This window comes from Tachyglossus aculeatus, chromosome 6 (assembly GCF_015852505.1).
Source record: "Tachyglossus aculeatus isolate mTacAcu1 chromosome 6, mTacAcu1.pri, whole genome shotgun sequence".
Classification (NCBI taxonomy): Eukaryota; Metazoa; Chordata; class Mammalia; order Monotremata; family Tachyglossidae; genus Tachyglossus; species Tachyglossus aculeatus.
In genome coordinates, this window is record NC_052071.1 from 19,501,478 (window position 1) to 19,523,050 (window position 21,573).

General features: G+C 49.6%; 1 protein-coding gene across 2 annotated transcripts; it reads right to left on the minus strand.

Annotated features, from left to right (window-relative positions):
* Window positions 1-1,224: 1,224 nt before the first annotated feature.
* Window positions 1,225-20,565, minus strand: SH2D1A (SH2 domain containing 1A). Of its 2 annotated transcripts, XM_038748438.1 has the most exons (4): window positions 20,429-20,565; window positions 9,634-9,697; window positions 1,364-1,519; window positions 1,225-1,247 (listed from the first exon to the last, which is right to left on the minus strand). In XM_038748438.1, the coding sequence occupies exons 1-3, from the start codon at window positions 20,563-20,565 to the stop codon at window positions 1,367-1,369; spliced, it is 354 nt and encodes a 117-aa protein (XP_038604366.1). In that variant the 3' UTR covers window positions 1,225-1,247; window positions 1,364-1,366. The 2 variants fall into 2 exon arrangements, with proteins under 2 accessions (XP_038604366.1, XP_038604365.1); XM_038748437.1 differs by lacking the exon at window positions 1,225-1,247 and having other exon boundaries at window positions 1,312-1,519.
* Between the last annotated feature and the right edge of the window lie 1,008 nt (window positions 20,566-21,573).

The following is a 21,573-nucleotide window of genomic DNA, read 5'->3' on the forward strand; positions in this document are numbered from 1 at the left end:
CCCACTCCTCTTACCCCTCAGCCCCCAAGCCCCCTCGCACCATCAGCCCCCCCCACACCCCTAAAGCCTCCCAGCCCTCCAAACCCCCCTCACCCCTTTTTGCCCCCCCACCCCTCAACCCCCGAGACCGCTAGCTCCCCAAACCCCCTTCCCTCTCAAACCTCCACCCACCCCCACTTTCTCAGCACCCCCCCAGCCCCCCACCCCACCTAGACCCCCCCAAAAACCCCTCAGTTCCCCAGAACTCTCTCTCCCCTCCTGGCTCCCTACTCTCTCAGCCTCCCCAGACTTGCCAGCCACCCAAACCCCCCACTTCTTCTTGCCCCACAAACCCTCAGCCCCCCTGCCTCCCAACCCCCTTCAACCTCCCAAGCACCCTCTCCCCCCAAACCCTCTCACCCCTCCTAGCCCCCTCCTACCCCCGACCTGTCCTAACCCCCCACTCCACAGCCTTCAGCCTCCCCCCAAACCCCCCAGGCCCCCAAACCCCAACCACCAACTCCCTCCAGCCTCCCTCCAAGCCCCCACCCCCTCCCCTTCTTAGCACCCCAAGCCCCCTAGCCCCCTCTAACCACCCCAATCCTCCCAGCCCCCCAACCTCCACAGCCCCACTAAACCCACCAGCCCCCACATCCCTTACTTCTCCTACCCCCCTGAACCTCATCCCTCCCAGCCTCCCAAACCTTTTCCCATCCCCTCTTCTGCCCACCCCCACTCCCCCTCCATTTCCCCCACCCTCCCCTTTTTCCTTGTTTCCCCCTCTGCCCTTTCCCCTTCCCATTTTGGCATTCTGCTTTTTCATTATGATTTTATGATGATTATTTGATCCAAAAACATTCATTTCCCTTCATCTTATTTCATTCCTCCTCCCTTGTTCAGGTCTAATCAACTCTCTCCCTCCCCCAATGTGTGTTGAAGATGATGCCTGTTCCGGGCGCTTGCCTTCACCCCTCTCCACCCATGTACCTCACCCAACACCCCTTGCGGATGGTTTTTCAAAGGGAAAAGGGGGTATTTGAACTTGTGCCCTTATACTTCACCCTCCTCCACCACCCCGCCCGGTCCCCTCCTCCCTTGGCGATGATGGTCTCTCAGCAAGCTTCTCTTTGCCCCTGCCCACGGTTCACCCATGGAGTTCTCCCATCTCCACCACCATCACGGTGTACCTAGACCAACAGAGCCCTTGATGATCCAGCCAGCTCTTTGGGGCGCCGCCACGGCGGCGAGAAGATCCTTCCGTCTGGAGTCTGAAAGGAAATGGGGGTATGAGTGTGTGTGTGTGTGTGTGTGTGTGTGTGTGTTTTTCTTTCTATAGCACTTTATTTTCCGCTCGCGCACACAGATCGAGTTCAGTCTTCCCCACCCGTTAATACGGCGAAACCCCTGCCCCGTCTCTCGCGGCTGACGTCGTCTCTACGGGATACTGCAGCGGAATTACGATGCCTTGGTCCGGTTTCTGAAACGCCGTTATCAGATTCTTTATTTTGCGGAAAAATCTCTTATGGACTCCGGGAGCTGTCTAAAAACGAAACAGAAACTCTGCTTAATGGGCTTCGTCCCCAGTTCCCATCAACCGTTCACACTCGCGACCGTCTTTCCTACACATCCGTCGCCGAGGGTAGGCCCGGACTGAAACCTTTCCCCGCTGGGACTGAGTTTCAGCGGTTGCTTTACACTTTCCTCCACTTTCGACTTCTATTTCAGCGTTCCTGATAACTTTGACACCTTGATCTGCTTTTGAAGTCTGATACACCGCCCCTTTCCCATTTTACTTCCACGATCTCCTGCGGTCGTCTTCGAGGTTGCCCCGGCGTCCGGTGATTTCACCTTTTCCCAATGACCCCACTCGACTCCAGGGCCACGCGTTGCCTGTGAAATTCGTATCAGTATTTGTGTGGCTTCTCCGGCACTTCATAAGAATAACGATGGTGTTTGTTAAGCCCTTACTAAGTGTGACGCACTCTTCTAAGTGCTGGGGGGATACAAGGTGACCGGGTCATCCCACGTGACGTCACGTTGGATGCCGGTCAGGAAGACACGTATCCAAGACGGGAGAAAACGTGAGACTGCCGAGAAAGAGAGATCGTGGGGTGGGTGCGGTGGAGAATCGCGGATGTAAAGGTGGTAGTTGATTCTGGGGGAGCGGAGCGCATCCCCAAGGGCTGGAAGATGGGGCCTGAGACTTGAGGGTCTCCCACTGATTGAGGGTGGGAAGCAAAGGAAGAGCTTGTCTAAGACCAGAGACAGAGAGACGTAGAGAGAGCCGGCAAGCAAGGGAGACTTAAAGGTGAGACGGAGCAAGCGAGACAGGGAGGCCAAAGGATGGGGGAGAGGAGGGAGATGGTGAGAGACAGAGACGCAGAGGGCCAGAAACAGGGAGAGGAGAGAGAGACAGAGTGCCACAGAGACAGAGAGAGGAGAGAGGGAGAGATAGAGAGAGAGAGAGAGAGAGAGAGAGAGAGAGAGAGAGAGAGAGAGAGAGAGGAGGGAAGGAGAGAGCAAGCAATAGAGAGGGGGAAGGGAGAAACACAGAGAAGAGGGAGGGACAGACAGAGAGAGGTAGGAGCGAAAGAGAGAGGAGGGAGAGAGACAGAGAGAGGAGAGATGGAGAGAAAGTGAGATGAACAGAGGAAGAGGGAGAGCAAGTGAGAGGGACAGAGAGGAGGGAGGAGGCAGAGAGGGAGATGAGGGAGCCTGAGAGAGGAAGAGAGGAGAGAGACAAACAGAAAGAGAAAAGCCGAGACAGAGACAAATGCCGATGGGGGGGATGGGGGAAGAGAGAGAATCCAAGACAGAGAGAAGGGGAGGATGGAGGGAGAGGGAGAGACAGAGAGAGGACAGATGGAGAGAGGGAGACCAAGTGAGAGAGAGAGAGAGAGGAGGGAGGAGACAGAGAAACAGATGAGGGAGGCTGAGACAGAGGAAGAGAGAGGACAGAGGATGAAAGAGGAGCCAAGACAGACAGAGAGAGAGAAGCCAAGGCAGAGAGAAGAAGAGGGAGTGAGAGAGAGACAAAGAGAGGAGAGAGAGTGAGACAGGGAAGAGGAAAGGAGAGTGAGCAAGACAGAGAAGAGGGAGAAACCAAGAGAGAGAGGAGCAAGAGACAAAGCAAAGAGAGAGACATAGAGGAGAGATGGAGAGAGAGCGATATGAAGAGGGGAGAGGGAGAGTGAACAACAGAGAGGAAGGAGGAGGCAGAGAGAAATGAGGGAGGCTGAGAGACGAGGAGAGAGAGATAAAGAGATGCTGCTTAGAGAGAGAGGAGGGAGGGTGAGAGAGAGAAGAGGGACAGAAAGAGTGAAACAGAGGAGGAAAGGAGATCGAGTAAAACAGAGAGGAGAGAGTGAGAATGAGTGAGAGAGACAGAGGAGAGAGAGAGGGAGAGTATGAGGGAGAGCAAGTGAGACAGACAGGAGGGAGGGAGGGAGTGCGAGGAAGAAGAACAAAGAAGAGACAGAGAGGACTGAAGCTGAGTCAGAGAGAGGAGGCCGAGACGGGGGGGGGGGGGGGGGGGGGGAGAGACAGAGAGAGACAGAGAGACAGAGAGAGAGACAGAGAGACAGATGAAGAGGAGGGAGGCAGAGACAGACAGAGGAGGCCAAGGCAGAGAGAGAGAGGATGGAGACAGAGGAGATAGAGAGGATGGAGAGAGAGGAGAGAGAGAGGAGGGAGAGAGACAGAGAGAGAAGAGAGACAGAAAGAGTGAAACAGAGAGGAGGAAAGGAGATCGAGTAAAACAGAGAGGAGAGAGTGAGAATGAGTGAGAGAGACAGAGGAGAGGGAGAGTATGAGTGAGAGGAGAGGGAAAGCAAGTGAGACAGAGAGAAGGGAGGGAGGCCGAGGAAGAAGAACAGAGAAGAGACAGAGAGAGAGGACTGAGGCTGAGTCACAGAGAGGAGGCCTAGGCGGGGGGGGGAGGGGGGGGAAGAGAGAGAGAGAGAGAGAGAGATGAAGACGAGGGAGGCAGAGACAGAGAGATAAGGGAAGAAGAGAGAGATAGAGGAGGGAAGCTACAAGAGGTGGGGGGAGGAGGAGGGAGGCCAAGACAGAGAGAGAGAGAGCGAGGAGGCCAAGGCAGAGAGAGAGGATGGAGAAGGGGAGAGAGGGAGAGAGAGAGAGAGAGAGAGAGAGAGAGAGGAGGGAGAGAGACAGAGAGAGAAGAGAGACAGAAAGAGTGAAACAGAGGAGGAAAGGAGATCGAGTTAAACAGAGAAGAGAGAGTGAGAATGAGTGAGAGAGACAGAGGAGAGAGGGAGATTATGAGTGAGAGGATAGGGAGAGCAAGTGAGACAGAGAGGAGGGAGGGAGGCCGAGGAAGAAAAACAGAGAAGAAAGAGAGAGAGAGGACTGAGGCTGAGTCAGAGAGAGGAGGCTGAGATGGGGGGAGGAGGGGGAGGAGGGGGGGAAGAGAGAGAGAGAGAGAGAGAGAGAGATGAAGAGGAGGGAGGCAGCAACAGAGACAGGAGGGAAGAAGAGAGAGATAGAGGAGGGAAGCTACGAGAGGTGGGGGGGAGGAGGAGGGAGGCCGAGGCAGAGAGAGAGAGAGAGAGGCCAAGACAGAGATAGAGAAGATGGATGGAGAGAGAGAGAGAGAGACAAAGACAGAGGAGGGAGGCAGAGAGAGAGAGAGAGAGAGAGAGAGAGAGGAGGGAGGCGGAGGCATAGAGGCAGGATAGTCAAGAGCATTGGACAATTAAGGTGTATCTGGGAATATCGAAGAAGCAAGGAGACGCTCTCAATAAGTGAGATGAAGTAATCTCACCACCAGCCCCAAAACCTGTGTCGAGGGACTTCTCTCCAAGCTGAGGGAGATGTGCGGCATTCCCAGGGTATGCGTGCCGGCAATGCTTTGAAGAGATATTGCTCCGCAGTGTGTAGTATAGACTGAAGAGGGGAGAAAACAGTGCTTTGAATCCAGTAGATGCTCTGAGACTTACTTCCAGATCAAATACCTAACCCTCGATTTTTAAGGCTTGCTAACACACGGTCGACTGTAAAACTCTCTATGGAACATGGTTGGATTGGGAAAAAAAATGAACAAAAACACTGAACGCAGCATTAAGTATATGTGGGAGCACTGTAGAGTAGATCTGGCTGTTGCCCGAGGGGATTATCACCTAATAATTACCTTATTACCTAACGGAGAAGGCCAACACTGACATATTACGGGAAAGAGGATGTGATAAAGGGTAAGAGAAAGTACCAAAGTCCTATGGCGATGCATCTCTTTCCTACACACGCACACACACTCACACGCCCTAGGACTCGACTGCGAGTCGGCAGGGAGAGACCGGTTACTGGGTTGACACAATGTGAGGAAGATTTCTTGGAGGAGGAAGAATTTCAGAGGAGCCTCGAAAACGGGCAGAACGGTCACCCTCTGAGACGTGCGGCTCACGGGAGGCCCCGGTAGAAGCGGTGATATTCGAGTGCTTACCGTACAGAAGGTGCTTGAACCGACCGGCAAAATACAATAGGGGAGGTTGACTTAGTCTCCCCACTCCCCTTCCCATCACCCCGAGTCCCTCCCTCTGCTCCACCCAGTGATGGAGCTGGAATTCGAACCCGTGACCTCTGACTCCCAAGCCCGGGCTCTTTTCACTGAGTCCATCTATTCTGATGGGATAGACACCCGTCTACTTGTTCTGTTGCCCGTCTCCCCCTTCTAGACCGTGAGCCCGTTGTTGGGTACGGACCGTCTCTATATGTTGCCAACTTGTACTTCCCAAGCGCTCAGTCCAGTGCTCTGCACACAGTAAGCGCTCAATAAATAAGATGGAACGAACGAATGAGAGCAAGGAAGCTGCAGATGGTGACAGTTTTACGGAACAACCGCCACCGAAGGGTTCCGTGGAGAGATTGAACGTAGGGTTTGGAACAAGAGAAGGTCACCGTCACCTAGGGACACCTCCGGTTCAGATACCTCGGCTTCCTCATCCCTCCCTTGGTTCTCGGGGCCTTAACATCTCCACGCGGGTGGTCCTGCTGGCCTTCCGCCCGCTCATCTCCCTCCTCCACTCCGCCTCACTCACCCACAAGCTACATCGCATCCTCGGCCACGGTGCTATTTTTCATTTTGGCGAAGCTGCAGAGCCATGCTGACCACGAGCCGCACGCGACCTCCCCAGGGCCTTCGATAGCTCAATGCCCTCCACTCCTCTCAGGCTGTCACGCTACAGCTGGATTCCCGCATCCAGGTTTCCCTTGCGGGCACGAATCCGCGCCCTCGACTCCTCCCTCTCCGGTGGATTCGGCCCACTCGCGTCTCCGTCGCTCCGCCCACGGCTCACCGCCCGGTTCCAGCCTTAAGTCACCTCCACCGCTCGCCTAGTCTCCGTAGACAACGCCACCATCCTGGGAACCACAGCCTCGAGGATCTCCTCGAACCCTCTAGCCCCGCGTCCTACCGGTTCCCTCTCTCCGCTATCTCCCAGAAGGCACTCCTTCCTCGCCCCACAGCCAGGGTGCAAGTGCTCATCGCCGCCCGGCCGGTCCTCCTCAGATCCAGTCCCTACTTCGCTCTGCCGCCTGCATCCTTCTTATCCAGGCCTCTGCTCCTCCCCAACCCTTGCTTACTATATAGTCAATCAAGTGCCAGTTTGGGATTGTAGGGATTCTCACCCCGTTTCCCTTCACTTTCCCCCCCTCTCCAGCTTGACTCTTCCCTCCTACCGGGGCAGACCGCTGCTGGTACCTTATTAAAGGATCTTCAAAAAGTCACATTTCTCTAGGACTTTCGAGAAGAGTCTCACACTTCAAAATGCTCCAGCTACAGCTGTAGGTACTCCACTCCCAATCCTTATCTCTTACATGTTTATCTTCAAACTGTTTCTCCTCACCTTTTTAGCACCAGTCTCCATTGCTAGATTCAAAGTTCCTCAAGGGCATGTTGTTGTCCTCCCCAACATGCTTAGTACAGTCCTCTAGGCCGTAAGCTTGTTATGGGCAGGGAATGTGTCTTATTTTGTACTCTTCCAAGCGCCTAGTACAGTGCTCTACACACAGTAAGCACTCAATTCAGTTCACTGACCAACTACCATTTCAGTTCCAGAGTAAACAGATAGACTGAAGCATCTGTCCTCTACCACTTTTCTGGCTACTCTTTCCGGCTTTGAAATCCTCTTATGGTTTACACCCGCTCCCTCACACAGGTGACGGTTCACATTAGTAACATCTCAGTGTCACATAAGTACTTCACATCCATACTTCATGCCGCTGCCCGGATTGTGTTTGTCCAGAAACGCTCTGGGCATGTTACTCCCCTCCTCAAAAATCTCCAGTGGCTACCAATCAATCTGCGCATAAGGCAGAAACACCTCACCCTTGGCTTCAAGGCTGTCCATCACCTCGCCCCCTCCTACCTCACCTCCCTTCTCTCCTCCTACAGCCCAGCCCGCACCCTCCGCTCCTCTGCCGCTAATCTCCTCACCATGCCTTTTTCTTACCTGTCCCGCCGTCGACCCCCGGCCCACGTCATCCCCCTGGCCTGGAATTCCCTCCCTCCCCACATCTGCCAAGCTAGCTCTCTTCCTCCCTTCAAGGCCCTACTGAGAGCTCACCTCCTCCAGGAGGCCTTCCCAGACTGAGCCCCCTCCTTCCTCTCCCCCTCGTCCCCCTATCCATCCCCCCATCTTACCTCCTTCCCTTCCCCACAGCACCTGTATATATGTATGTGTTGGTACATATTTATTACTCTATTTGAATTGTACATATCTATTCTATTTATTTTATTTTGTTAATATGTTTGGTTTTGTTTTCTGTCTCCCCCTTCTAGACTGTGAGCCCACTGTTGGATAGGGACTGTCTCTATATGTTGCCAACTTGTACTTCCCAAGCGCTTAGTACAGTGCTCTGCACACAGTAAGCACTCAATACGATTGATTGATTGATCACTAACACCTCAGTGTCCTCGGTCTGATTACTTTGCGTACAGAAGCGTATCGAGCGCTCGGGAGAGTACATTAGCCCCGAGGCTGCCGCCCAAAACCGACCCTTCCGCAGCATGCTCTTTCCAGACTGGAGGATCTAACTTTCAAAGAGACGGTTCTCCTCCCCATCCCCAGTGGACCCTTCCGATTACCCATCCTGAGAAGATGGGCTCCGACCCTCACCCATCTCAATCATCTTCTAGCCACGACACGACTCCTCCTCTTATCCGGTGACTGTTTTACAAGCCACGGAAGCTTGATGAGACATTGAGTAAACTGCGTACTTATGAGTCCCCTTTCGTTCTAGTGGTCTCCCACCCCTTGGAAGAACTCCCACAGGATGATGAAATTGTTTCTGCCAAGTGTTAGATTTCCCTTTTAATCTACAGTACCGCAGAGGGACTGAGGTGATCCTTCCCCAGTTTAGCCAAACCTCAGCTGACCTCTGAGAATAACATTATAATATCTAGGCAGGGTCTCAATGAAAGATTCAGAGAGGTGGGCTAAAGATACTCATGGGAGGTGAGAATGGATACTGTGGATAATAATAATAATGATGATGGTATTTGTTAAGCACTTACTATGTGCCAAGCACTCTTCTAAGGGCTGGGGTGGTTACGAGGTCATGAGGTTGTTCCACATGGGCTCGCGGTCTTAAATCCCCATTTTCCAGGTGAGGTAACCGAGGCATAGAGAAGTGAAGTGACTTGCCCGGAGTCACTCTGCTGACAAGCGGCAGAGGCGGGATTCGAACCCAAGACCTCTGACTCCCAAGCCCGGGCTCTTTCCACCGAGCCACGCTGCTTTTCCTCGATCTTAGGGAAAGCAGAAGAAAGAGTTGAACGGTAAGGTAGAAACTGAATGAATGGTACCTTCCTTTATGAATCGCATTTACTGAGCACTTACCGTGCGCAGAGACCTGTACTAAGCACTGGGGAGAGTACGATATGATGATAAACAGATATCTGCAGCCCACAAGGAGCTTAGAGCAGCTGGGGTTGAGAACTAGGTTATCTGTCAGCCTCCTCAAGGATTCAAAGTGGGGAGGAAGGCCGGGACCTGACGAGGAGGGTAGATCACGAGAACGTACCACCTCCATTCTGTATGGGGTGGATCTTTGCAGGAGGCAAAGGTGTTTCTCACAACTATTTTAGCGAGAGAGATGGTGCTACGGAGGTCGACCGAGAGTCACTTTCTCAACTACAAGAAGCCAACGGCATCGCCGGCCTACTCCGACTTGTCTCATCTGTGGCGGCGAGCGTCACGTCAGAGGCGGTGAGGCGTACGTGTTCGGTTTGGGTCTTCAGCAAAAGCAGTGAACTTTTGCGAATAGCTATCGTCTGTCATTCTGGAATGTCAAGCTGCGACAGCGATGCTTAGAATCGGTCTGATTGGACTTAGATTTCTGATTATGCCCTTCAGAAATGGACACATTTTGCATATCTCCAGTGTTTCTAATACTTGCACAAGCTAGAGTTCTGCCTAAAAAAAATTTGATGTCATTTACCGGGTTCCCAACTGATTCACATCTCGTTTGGAGTCCGACCGGTCTGGTCTTCTCCTTTCCCCACCCCACCGCCCTCCCAATCGAAACGGATGCTTTCCGCCTATCCAGACCACACGGCCCCGACCATTATTTCAACAAAGCTACCCTTCCTCCGCTACATCCCAAAAAGCCCACATGAAAAAAATCATCAAGGTATACCTCGGCACTCCACGAACCCGTTTCCGTCTTCGACACTCGGTAGGTATAAACGTAGCCTTGAAACCTTTGAAGAAAAAAAAAAAGATGCGTTAAAGGTTTTAAACACATTCTACTCGGTGCTCGAGTTAGAATCCACGTATCACACACACCGGGACCCAAGTTATGATGGATCTGGCCCCCGACACTTGGAGACAGGACACCAGTGGGCTGTTTTTCCATCTTCCCGTTGCGGAGGAAGTGCTCTTTGGATGGGAATTCCCGCATTGATACGGGATGAGTGTAGACCCAAAATGGAGCACTCGGTCATCCTCTAGAGAAGAGTCAATCTATCATTCAAAGAGTTGGGAGACCAGAGATTAAGTCTCATTGCTTGACAGAATCCTGAAGGTATTCCTAAACGTCATGCCACATAACGCGCAAAGGGACATTTCAGACAGGAAGTATTCTCCAGCTACGGTAATTGCAATCCTCACTTGTTTGTTGCTTTTCGTCCAGTAAATACGGATTGACGGCTAATGAAGACTTCTAGTATCTCTATTACTATGACGTGGTCAGGGAAGAAGTCAAATTTAGTTATCCGTTCTCACATCAGGCCTCGTTCTAGAAACCCGACTCTAAATGCTTTTAGAGTTTGCTCTGATATACTTCAGGAATCCAGGGTTCAAATTACATTTCTTTGGATTGATGTCCGCAATCGGTTTTCGTTCCGTACCGTCTCCGTCGCCAATGACGAGAGCCAAACAACGCTAAAATTACGTCTCACTGGGAACAAGGAACAAAACTGATCTCGAGCCAAGGACACGTTGGGGGGCGGGGAATATGTTATTTTATTATACTCTCCCAAGTGCTCAGTACAGTGCTTTGCAGACAGCAAGTGCTCAATAAATCAAATGGAGTGACAGCGCTCTGCACACAGTAAGCACTCAAATATGACTGAACGAATTGAATGAATTAGGAATGCTAAGTCTGCATTGTACAGCTGAGCTCAAAATGCTTCATTTAAATTCTCGGCCGCTGTGAGACCGAAAGGGTACTTAAGCTACTTCTTTACACGGTCCCCTATTAGGGAGGACAATGAATGGACCCTTTCGGCAATTCTGTTCCATCAAAATACATTGTGCTGTTTGAGATAGCTTCCTAACCAATCTGATCTTATTGTTTTCTGGTGAACAGCAGGAACTAATTACCACTTCAAAAATTCTTGCCTCGTTCCATCTTTGAACTATCCAATTTCAGTGGTTCAGAAAAAAAGTTTATTAATGTGTTCAATAAGTTTGTTGTCACGCTCCACCCCACCCCCCCCGCCCACTCAATTCTGTGAGTGACTAGTGCCGTTTCCAAGGTGAATCAGCTGTCCGGTTTACTTCTGAGAAGCTGAGTTAACCGACCAAGGGGGGTTTGATCTATGCAACCTGGGTAATTCAAATTCATCCGTGATCTCAATGTCTCTTCCTGGCCTGTATTCTTCCTCTAGCAAGGTTTTTCCCTCCCTGTCTCACAGGGATAAGACGAAGGTAAGATCAAAGAGGCAAAGTGTGATATGCCCTTGTGTATTAACCACCCTATTAGGGTGACCACAAGTGGCTAAAATCGATAGGTTTTACTAAAGTAATTAACAGCATTAGGTGACATGTAAGAGCATGTCTACCAACTTGGCTGTGCTATACTCTCCTAAGCGCTTAGTACAGTGCACTGCACACAGTAAGCGCTCAATAAATGCGATTGAATGAATGAATGAAAAGCAGCATGGCCTAGCGATACAGTACGGCCTGAGAGTCAGAACAGTCGGGTTTCTATCCCAGCTCCGCCGCTTGCCTGCTGTGTGATATCGGGGAAATCACCGAACTTCTCTGTGACTCAGTTACCTCACCTGTAACACAGGGATTAGGTCTCCGAGCCCCACATTGGACACGGACCATGTCCAACCTGATTATCACGTGTCTACCCCAGTGCTTAGAAAAGTGCCTGGAATAGAGTCAAGAGCTCAACATCTACCATAGAAAATCAATAAAAACCATCAAACACAGGAGGCACATACCCTAACTGAATACACTCAGAACATCTGCTACTTGCTGACATTAAGCCACGTGACGGTTCAAAGGAGGTACGCAGTCTGTTAAACCAAGGCTTACACTCAAACTTTAGCCGACGACCTACGAACTGATGACCTTTCTCCTAGCCTTTTTTCACGGTCAAGATTCTGGTTTACGCTTGGGGTAGTATGAGGATGGGGGAGCAAATAGTAATAAGGTAAATCGGCTGAAAACAAAGAACATTAAAGCGGGGATGTTCATTGTGTCATCCCCAGTAATACGATGGGAAGCAAGGTGGAGTACAGCAGTTGCCTTGGGGGGTGGGGGGGGAGTGTTCAGAGAAGGGGGTAATACTGGAATTTAAGCACTTGTGTCAGGCACTGGATTCTGCTCCAGGCTAGGCCCAAGTTAAACTAAGTTCATAGGACCTGTGGCACGTGGGGCTGGAAGTCCGAGTATAAAGTAGAACGGGTATTTAAGCCTCATTTTTAGAGGCAGGGAAAATGAGGCCCAGAAAATTAAGCAATTTGCCTGAGGTCATGCAGATGGATGAGCAGGGATTACAACCCACATCCTGCACCTTCTGACATCTCCATCGGTCACCGAGTTCCAGAGAACAATTATGCTAGACGATCCTTGTCCCATTCGTTCATTCAGTTGTATTTACTGAGCACTTTCTGCGTGCAGGGCAATGTACTAAGCGCTTAGGAGTCCCGGCTCTGCCACTTGTCTGCTGTGTGACCTCGAGCAGGCCACCTAACTTCTCGGGGCCTCAGTGACCTCATCTGAAAAATGGGGATTAAAACAGTGAGCCCCACATGGGACGACCTGATCAGCCTGTATCTATCCCAGCACTTAGAACAGGGCTTGGCACATGGTAAGCACTTAACAAATACCATTATTACAGCAAAAGACACATTCCCTGACCACAGTTAGCTTACGGTCTAGAATGAGAGAGATGGACATCAATACAAATAAATCACAGATATGAACAAAGTTCTGTCATGGGGGGGTAAGGGGGAGCGGGGAGATCCACGAGAGCAAGTCAAGGCATTGCAGAAGGGAATGGGAGAAGAGGAAAGTAGGGGCTTGGCCTGGGAAGGCCTCAGGAAGGATATGTGTCTTCAATAAAGTTTTGAAGGTGGGAGCGGGGGCCAGGGGTGGAGAAGAGCAATCGTCTGTCTGTTTTGAAAAGAGAGGGCGTTTCAGACCAGACACAGGACACGGCCAAGGGATTGGCGGCGAGATCGAGGCACAGTGAAAAGGTTAGGAATATAGAGGAGTGCGTGTGCAGTGTTTGGCCTGGGTTAGAGAAGGGGATTAGAAGGTGAGGCGAGAAGGGGCAAGGTGGCGGAATGCTTTAAGGCCAATGGTGAGGTGTTTTTATTTGATGCGAAGGTGGATGGGCGGCCACTGGAGTTTGAGGAACAGGGGGACACGCCCTCAATGCTTTTGTAGAAAAACGATCCGGACAGCAGAGCGAAGTATGGACTAGAGTGGGGGAAGAGAAAGGAGGCTGGGAGGTCAGCAAGGAGGCTGATGCAGTAATCCAGGAGGGATAGGATGGGTGATTTGTATTAACAGGGTAGCAGTTTGGATGGGGAGGAAAGAGTGGATTTTAGCAATGCTGTGGAGGTGGGACTGACAGGATTTGGTGATGGATTGAAAATGTGGGTTGAATGAGAGAGGGAAATCAAGGATAACACCAAGGTTACGGGCCTGTGAGACAGGAAGGACGGTGGCCCCGTCCACAGTGTCCCATACACATCCCAAGTTCTAATAGTCCATTAAACTTGCTGCGGGCAGGGAGTGTGTCGGTTATATTGCACTCTTCCAAGTGCTCAGTACGGTGGTCTGCACACAGTAAGCGCTCAATAAATACCACTGACTGACTGGTTTCTCTAAAAAGCATCCCAGGCCAAAAACCACGTGACCTGCCTTTGGTCAGATCAAGCAGCACCCGTGCCTTGCCGGATATTTTAGTAGAATTAGTTTTCAGCTGAACACTCAGTCGGGGAAAAATAAAAGTATGTACATCCTGAAGCCCGAATTTTCTCCTCCTCAGGCTTCTCTTTACAAATTAACAGAGACATCTGATACAAGTGGAAGAGGACAGATCCAATAAGAAGGGCAGTGGGGAAGGCAGAACCAAAAGGATGGCTGAAATCAAGTTGCATATTTTTGAGGGGGAGGAGGGGAAGAGAGAGAGAAAAAGAGGGAGAGAGATAGCGAGATGATGCACAGAGCCTTTGCTATCAAGGGAGGAGAAACTCGATTCAGATGAGTTTGGGTGTGAGTAATATCACATCTTCACTCCCTGTCAATTCTAAGTATCCAGCTGCCAATTTGTTCTGACATAACTGAGGATTATTTTTAAAAATTTTTTAAAAGACTTGCACACCTTCACCAGTTAATGACTGTCACTATTTCTATGTCCCTCAGATTTTCATAATAATTAATAATAATTATTATGGTATTTGTTAGGCACTTACTATTTGCCAGGCACTCCACTAAATACTGGGGTGGATACAAGCAAATGGGGTTGGACACGGTCCCTGTCTCACAGTTTCCCAACCCCATTTTACAGATGAGGTAACTGAGGCATAGAGAAGTTGTGACTTGCCCAAGGTCACACAGCAGGCAAGTGGCAGAGGTGGGATTAGAACCCATGACCAGGCTCCCAGGCCTGCGCTCTATCCACTAGGCCCTGTTGCTTTCATCTCACAGCATGCAGGAGTAGAGTGGTCGGGAGGGCTCAAAGCAGTTCAGTCACTTCAACCTACGTTACGTCAAGCCTTTCTGGAGGAAAGGAGAGGGAGAGGGAGAAGGAGAGGGAGAAGGAGAGGGAGAGGGAGAGGGAGAGGAGAGAAAGAAGGAAGGAAGGAAGGAAGGAAGGAAGGAAGGAAGGAAGGAAGGAAGGAAGGAAGGAAGGAAGGAAGGAAGGAAGGAAGGAAGGAAGGAAGGAAGGAAGGAAGGAAGGAAAGAAAGAAAGAAAGAAAGAAAGAAAGAAAGAAAGAAAGAAAGAAAGAAAGAAAGAAAGAAAGAAAGAAAGAAAGAGAAAGAAAGAGAAAGAAAGAAAGAAAGAAAGAAAGAAAGAAAGAAAGAAAGAAAGAAAAAGAAGGGAGGGAGGGAGGGAGGGAGGGAGAGAGAGAGAGAGAAAGGGAGAAAGAGAGAAAGAGAGAAAGAAAGAAAGAAAGAAAGGAGAGAGAGAAAGGAGGGAGAGAAAGAGAGAAAGAAAGAAAGGAGAGAGAGAGAGAGAGAGAGAGAGAGAGAGAGGAAAAGAGAAATACAGGTACCTTCCTGGTGTAGTTGGAGGTTATTATTACAACAACAGACATATTCTCTGCCCATTATGAGCTTCTGGTCTAGAATGGGAGAGATGGACATCAATACAAATTACAGATATGTACATAAGTGCTGTTATTGGTGGGCAACGGAAGGATCCAAGAGAGCAAGTCAGGGCATTGCAGAAAAGAGTGGGAGAAGAGGAAAGTAGGGGCCTAGTCTGGGAAGGCCTCATGGAAGAGATGTCTCTTCAGTAAAGCTTTGAAGGTAGGATCAGGGGCAGGGGGTAGGGGTATTTCTTCCTTGCAACCAAATTTATCTAAAGTAGAAATTATTGCACGACCAGGAGTCACAGAGGAAAAAAAAATGTCAACCCTTCTCCTGTTACGCCTGTACACATACACCCCTTCCACTCTGCTCAGTTTGCGTTTCCACCTTCCTCTGCATGTTGAGCTCAGGTCCTTTCTCCCCCAGCCCACACTCTCGATGGCGTGGCTATCTGTACCACAGATCAGCTAGCTTCCCCAGCCCTGATCCACACCACCGGGCTCGCATCCGGGTCCTTCTCACTGACCTCCTGATTGGAAACTCTTACTTCTACTTACTCTTACTTCAGCTTCCTCCCCCCACCCTAAACTCTTCCAGGCACAGGCTGACCCTTTTTTGACCACATAACCTAGGTGGAAAAAAGAAAAAAGACAAACTCAAGCTCAAAGACCGATTTCATAGCACCATGAATTGAATACCGTAATCAACCAAAATAATAAAACCAGAAGCAGCAGAGCAAGGCAAGACTCTCAACAAGCCATAGAGGCCATGGGATTCCACACACTAACAAAAATGAGGACTTGAGAATGCCTCCAAAACTGAAGTTGGTTTTCTTGTCAATCTTATTTTCTCATAAAGACTGGGGCAAGACACTTTTCTAGACTGGAGGGAAGGTCCAAGGAAGAATCCTGGGAGATTGGAGAAAGATGTGGAAGCAGAATAATAATAATAATGGCATTTGTTAAGTGCTTACTATATGTCAAGCACTGTTCTAAGCACTAGGGGGGAATACAAGGTAATCAGGTTGTCCCACATGGGGCTTACAGTCTTATCCCCATTTTACAGATGAGGTAAAACAGGCACAGAGAAGTTAAGTGACTTGCCCAAAGTCACACAGCTGACAAGTGGCCGAGCAGGAATTAGAACCCATGACCTCTGACTCCCAAGCCTGTGCTCTTTTTACTGAGCCACGCTCCTTCTTTACAAGCTAGTCATTCCCTCTCTCTCGCTCACACACACACAAGCAGCTTCATCCAAACATTAAGTTTTCTACCTGGAGGAGTCGAGTCCATAAGTTTTCTCAAAGCTCCCGTTCCCCAGCCTAGAAGCTTTTCACAACTCACACCTGGACCCTTCCCACTCGTATAAATACAATAGACTAGAACCTAGGCAAACTTCACAATATTGGGAGTTCCTCAGCAGGCTCCAACAATCGATCCAAAGTGATTTTAAGCTTTGTAAAGTACATTGGCTACCAATTTTTATTTTAATAAGAATGATGGTTCGGTTCGCATCAATCCTCTTGTGTCATCTAAGCACGTTTGTGAAAAGTCCATCGTTTCCAGCCTAACACGCTTTGCACACACTACTGTTCCGGGTAGACGTCTGTGACAGAGCACAGCCAAATACGGTGACGTGCGGTAAGAAACTGTTGTACAGGTCAGATTCGAGTTGGCCGCAGACCTCCGCATTATACGGACGGAGCTTTAGACCGGATGATCGTGAACACAACCGGGTTTCTGATACTGTGAAATCCACTTGGGACTTGTGAATTTGAGCTTTTAAAAAATACAGTTTTAACAGTAAACTCCTCTTGTGTCTTTTGAGATGACACAACACTGTAAGAGAGTCCAGAATCTGGAATAACTGGAGAAAACCTGGTTCTGAGGCGCCAGCCTAAGGAACGAATGAACCGAGCGATGAGATTCTGGAGGAATTCGTATACGTCTCACCACTAAACTCGGTTGTTTCCACCTTACTTCCATGTAGAGGCCGAGCTTACACAGCTGTTTTCAGTTCATTCAAAGGAACAAGATTTTAGGAAGTGTTTTAAGAGAGATGACTTGCAGATAAGACCTCGCTTCTATAATCGTGTTCACCGAAAATAAGAAGTCCGACACGAACGCCTACGGCCTACGTTGCACAGTGAACTTTTTACACTCCTAAAACTCAAAAGGTATTTAATAGCAGTTGGCAACTTTCCAGGTTCTGCCGAAACAGCACTACCCCGATTTCCAATTTGATCCCAAACAGTCTCAAAGAGTATTTCAGAACCTGTGTCAAGTCAGGCCTCAGTGCACGCTTTATCTAAGTCACTGTGGTCTTAAATATTTGAGAAAGAGACCACAAGTAGTCGGAGAACTTTTGATCTCAGCCCGTTTGTGGAACCGGTTACGGTCGTGTACCCGATGAGCCGTAACCCGCCGCTATTACGGTGTACTGGGCACGGCTCCGACTTGTTTGTTCTGGTTAAAAAAGAAAAAGAAAAGCTTCTTAGTCAAGTCAGTCGACTGTATGTGAGCATTTACTGTGTGCACAGCACTGTACTAAGCACCTGGGAGAGTACAGACACACTCCCGGCCCAAAGAGAAATTCAATTGCTAAGGAGGGTGAAGGGATGAAGGTTTTTGACAGAGAACTGCCTACCCGACAAGTTTTATTCATTCAATCATATTTAGTGAGCGCTTATTATGTGCAGAGCACTGTACTAAGTGTTTGTGAAGTACTAATCGGCAACATACAGAGACGGTCCTTACCCAACAACGGGCTCACAGTCGAGAAATGGTTTTATCTAAACCATTTCAAACCAAAAATATCAAAAGCTAACCCAAACTGCAACCAGCCTCCCTAATACTCTGAGCCAGATGGGCCCAGCTCATGCGGGCATAGCAGGAAAAACAAAACAAAACTCATGAAACACTGAAACTGTATAAGAAAATTGCTCATAATCCTTTAAGACAAGTTGTATCTGTCACGGCCTTTTTTCGGTATCTGCAAAGCACTTACTATGCGTCGGACACTGTCTTAAGTTCTGGGGCGGGTACAAGTTGAGTAGGTTGGACAGTCCCGGCCCCACACGGGGCTCACGGTTTAAGTAGAAGGCACAGAGAAGTTAAGCGATTTGGACTGGGTCACACAGCAAGCGTTCAAGTCTGACCCATGCCCCTGGTGCTTCTTTATGGTCCCCAGATCTCCATTTTAAGCGTATTCGCACTTTAAATCCTTCAAACTTGGGCTTTTTAACGTCACAACTCGCCCCTCCATTTGCACTTCATTCACCCCATCACCCTCTCCCCGGCTCTACTGGAAGTTGTCATCTTCCAGAGCCCATTGGTGAACTTTTCTGAAATGAGAAGATTAAGTCATACTGGAATTCCTGTAGACCAAATACACGTCTCCAGTGATCGGTAATTGCATCCAAGAAGCTCAGAAGCCTATCGAGGGTGTATGCCAGATGAGAAATATCCTAGTCGCATTCACCGATGGATTTAAATCAAGAACCTCCATTTTGCTGAAGACATTTCCTTCAAGTGACTTTGCCGAATACTCTTGACCCCTTTTCTTTCCATCTCTCACCTTGCCTAATATATAAAGTCTGTTTATTGGTCTGGCCCATTCAAGCATCCAACATCTGCAAGTGCTTATCTCCCTTGGGCAGTCTTCTAAACTCACCTTTAGCTAATAAAAAGCTTACACCTCTCCAATTTCTTTCCCAGTTAGTCTGATTTCCTGATTCATAGTTTACAGAGATTTTGTCCCCCAAAACACACACACAAAAAAAATAGCAAACTCTAAGGTACTCAAGATTTCCCCGAGCAAGCAAACCTCTACGAGATCTGCTATGAATTGGAGGGAGAGAAACGGCAGGGTTTAAGTCGGTGTTGGTCTAGTGGATCGGAAAGATGGGGGTCAGAGCCTTTATAAGTATTCCTATGCCCTCGGGATACATCTGCCTTGGATAAGCAGCTGGAAGAGGAAATTAAATGAGGGGCAAGAAAGATGAATGAAAGGTTAATTAGAGCAACTGGATCATGAGGGGGTTTGAAGCTGAGAGCTTTAAAAAAAATTGTGCTCAAGCACTTACTGTATGCTGAGCACTGGGGTAGGTATAATCCAGACAGATTGGATCTAGTCCATGCCCGATATGGGGCTCACTCATAATCCCCATTTTACAAATGAGGTAGCTAAAGCACAGAGAAGTTAAGAGACTTGCCTAAAGTCACACAGCAGACAAGTGGCAGAGCTGGGATTAGAACCCAAGTCCTCTGGATTCCCAACCCAAGAGAGAGAGAGACAGTGTGTTTTTATATATGTTTGTACAGATTTATTACTCTATTTCTTTTACTTTTACATATTTACTATTCTATTTATTTTGTTAACGATGTGCATTTAGCTTTAATTCTATTTGTTCTGACGACCTGACACCTGTTCACATGTTTTGTTTTGTTGTCTGTCTCCTTCTTCTAGACTGTAAGCCCATTGTTGGGTAGGGACCGTATCTATATGTTGCCAACTTGTACTTCCCAAACGCTTAATACAATGCTGTGCACACAGTAAGTGCTCAATAAATACGATTGAATGAATGGAGAGAGAGAGAGAGAGAGAGAGAGAGAGAGGAGGGAGAGAGAGGAGGGAGAGAGAGGAGGGAGAGAGAGGAGGGAGGGAGAGTGTGTAAAAGGAGAGAAAAAGCCAATTCTTTTAGCAGTTGGCTCCTGAAGACTCACCCTTATGGCTACTGAAACAGTGCATTTCCCACAGACATTGTGGCAGTGCATTTTGCTTCCCCAGGCAGTCTTAAAGATTTCCGACCCTAGGATTAGGGAAAGTAATACTACTACTACTACTACTACTAATAATAATAATAACAATAGACCATCTCTATATGTTGCCAACTTGTACTTCCCAAGTGCTTAGTACAGTGCTCTGCACACAGTAAGCGCTCAATAAATACAATTGAATGAATGAATGAACAATAATAACGATATTTGTTAAGTGCCTACTATGCGCCAGGCACCGTACGAGGCATTAGGTGGATACAAATAAATCGGGTTGGACACAGTCCCTGCCTTACGTGGGGCTCGGTCTCGATCCCCATTTTACAGTTGAGGTAACTGAGGCCCAGAGAAGTTAAGTGACTTGCCCAAAGTCGCCCAGCAGACAAGCGGAAGAGCCAGGATTAGAATCCAAGACCTTCCGACTCCCAGGCTCGCGGTCTATCCACTACACCATGCTGCTTCTCCAGTGACGGTAATCAGTCACTATTCACCGAGCACTGTAGTAAGCGCTAGGAAAGAGGTACACGGCTGAGGAAGAGGACCTCGTCTTCCTCCGGGCCGGCTCACAGGAGCATCCCCTCAACCTGCCGCATGTGCCCCCCAGTGATGGGGCGGGGAGGGCCGGTCCCAGAGTGATCCCCTACCCATACTCACAGCACACAGAGGCAGTAGACACCCGGGACGGTCTCGCTGTCCCGCAGCAAGTAGCTGCCATCCAGGCCGGTGGCGAGCAGGAGCCGCTCGCCCGTCTCCCGGCTGATGTTCCCGTGATAAACGGTCACCGAGTCCATGGCATCCGAGAGGGCTCTGACGGGCCGGGGGGGACTGGCGGGGCCGTGCACGGCGGGGCTCAGTGACCAGAGACGCAGAGAAGATGACAGAGGGCCTGCCGCCCGGAGAGATCAGAGGCCAGAGACTCGAGCTCTGGGGGGACAGGCAGAGGGGGAGAAGCCAGATGCCAAGAAGAAGAAAAAAAGAGAGGGGGCTCTGGCAACAGAGAGAGGAAGACGAGGACCCCCTCAAGAGCGATGAGAGGGTCGGGGAGAGACACAGAGACAGGAAGAAAGGCAGAGGGACAAGAAAGGAAAGGACAAAGGGACAAGACACTAGGGACAAGTAAGGAAAATGAAAAGGTCAAAGGGCTCGGGGAGCAGAGAGGACAGAGGAGCCCACCAGCAGAGATGAGAGCCAAGGAGAGAGAGAGAGACAGAGAGAGAAGATCAGAGAAAAAGAGAGGAGAAAGCAGACAAATTGGAGAGAGCGAAGGGCCCAAGACCTCCCCGGAGGAAGCCAAGGGGAAATGGAGAGAGCAGAGGACTCAGCTGCAGGAGAGAGATCTCCTGGGTTGGAGAAATGGAGCCGAGGTGCCACAGAGGAGGTGCGCGTATCTGTTGCTGCTCCTGTTCCTTATATCTGCTGCCCCTGCAAGGGATTGCACTCTGCTCCCCAAGGGTCTGGGGCAGACACAGGTGCAAACAACAGGATGTTGCCGATCTGCTTTTGAGCTTCCCTCGCACACTGCAAACAGTCTTAACAGGTCACACCTCCCCTACATCTGCAATTTCAGATCTCACCCCCCCGACACACCTCTATCAAAGAGCTCAGATAATCTGTAACAAGGGTGGGTGGCTGGGGGGAGGGGGCAGAACAGGCTCACCTCTCACACTTTCAAACCAGCTGACGGGCCATGTATGTTTTTGAGATTTTTTTTCCCCTTGAGAGCAATACCCACGGGGCTTTGGGGTTAGAGACTCAGGACAGGCCCCGGCCTGGTGAAATGTCAAGGGAGGTCAAGGCGA

Coding starts and splice junctions, on each gene's coding strand:
- SH2D1A (XM_038748438.1), bottom strand. CDS start 20,565: ATGGACTCGGTGACCGTTTATCACGGGAACATCAGCCGGGAGACGGGC. Junction 9,698..20,428: donor GTCTACTGCCTCTGTGTGCT/GTGAGTATGGGT, acceptor TTTTCTTCAAAG/GTTTCAAGGCTACGTTTATA. Junction 1,520..9,633: donor CGGGTTCGTGGAGTGCCGAG/GTATACCTTGAT, acceptor TTTCGTTTTTAG/ACAGCTCCCGGAGTCCATAA.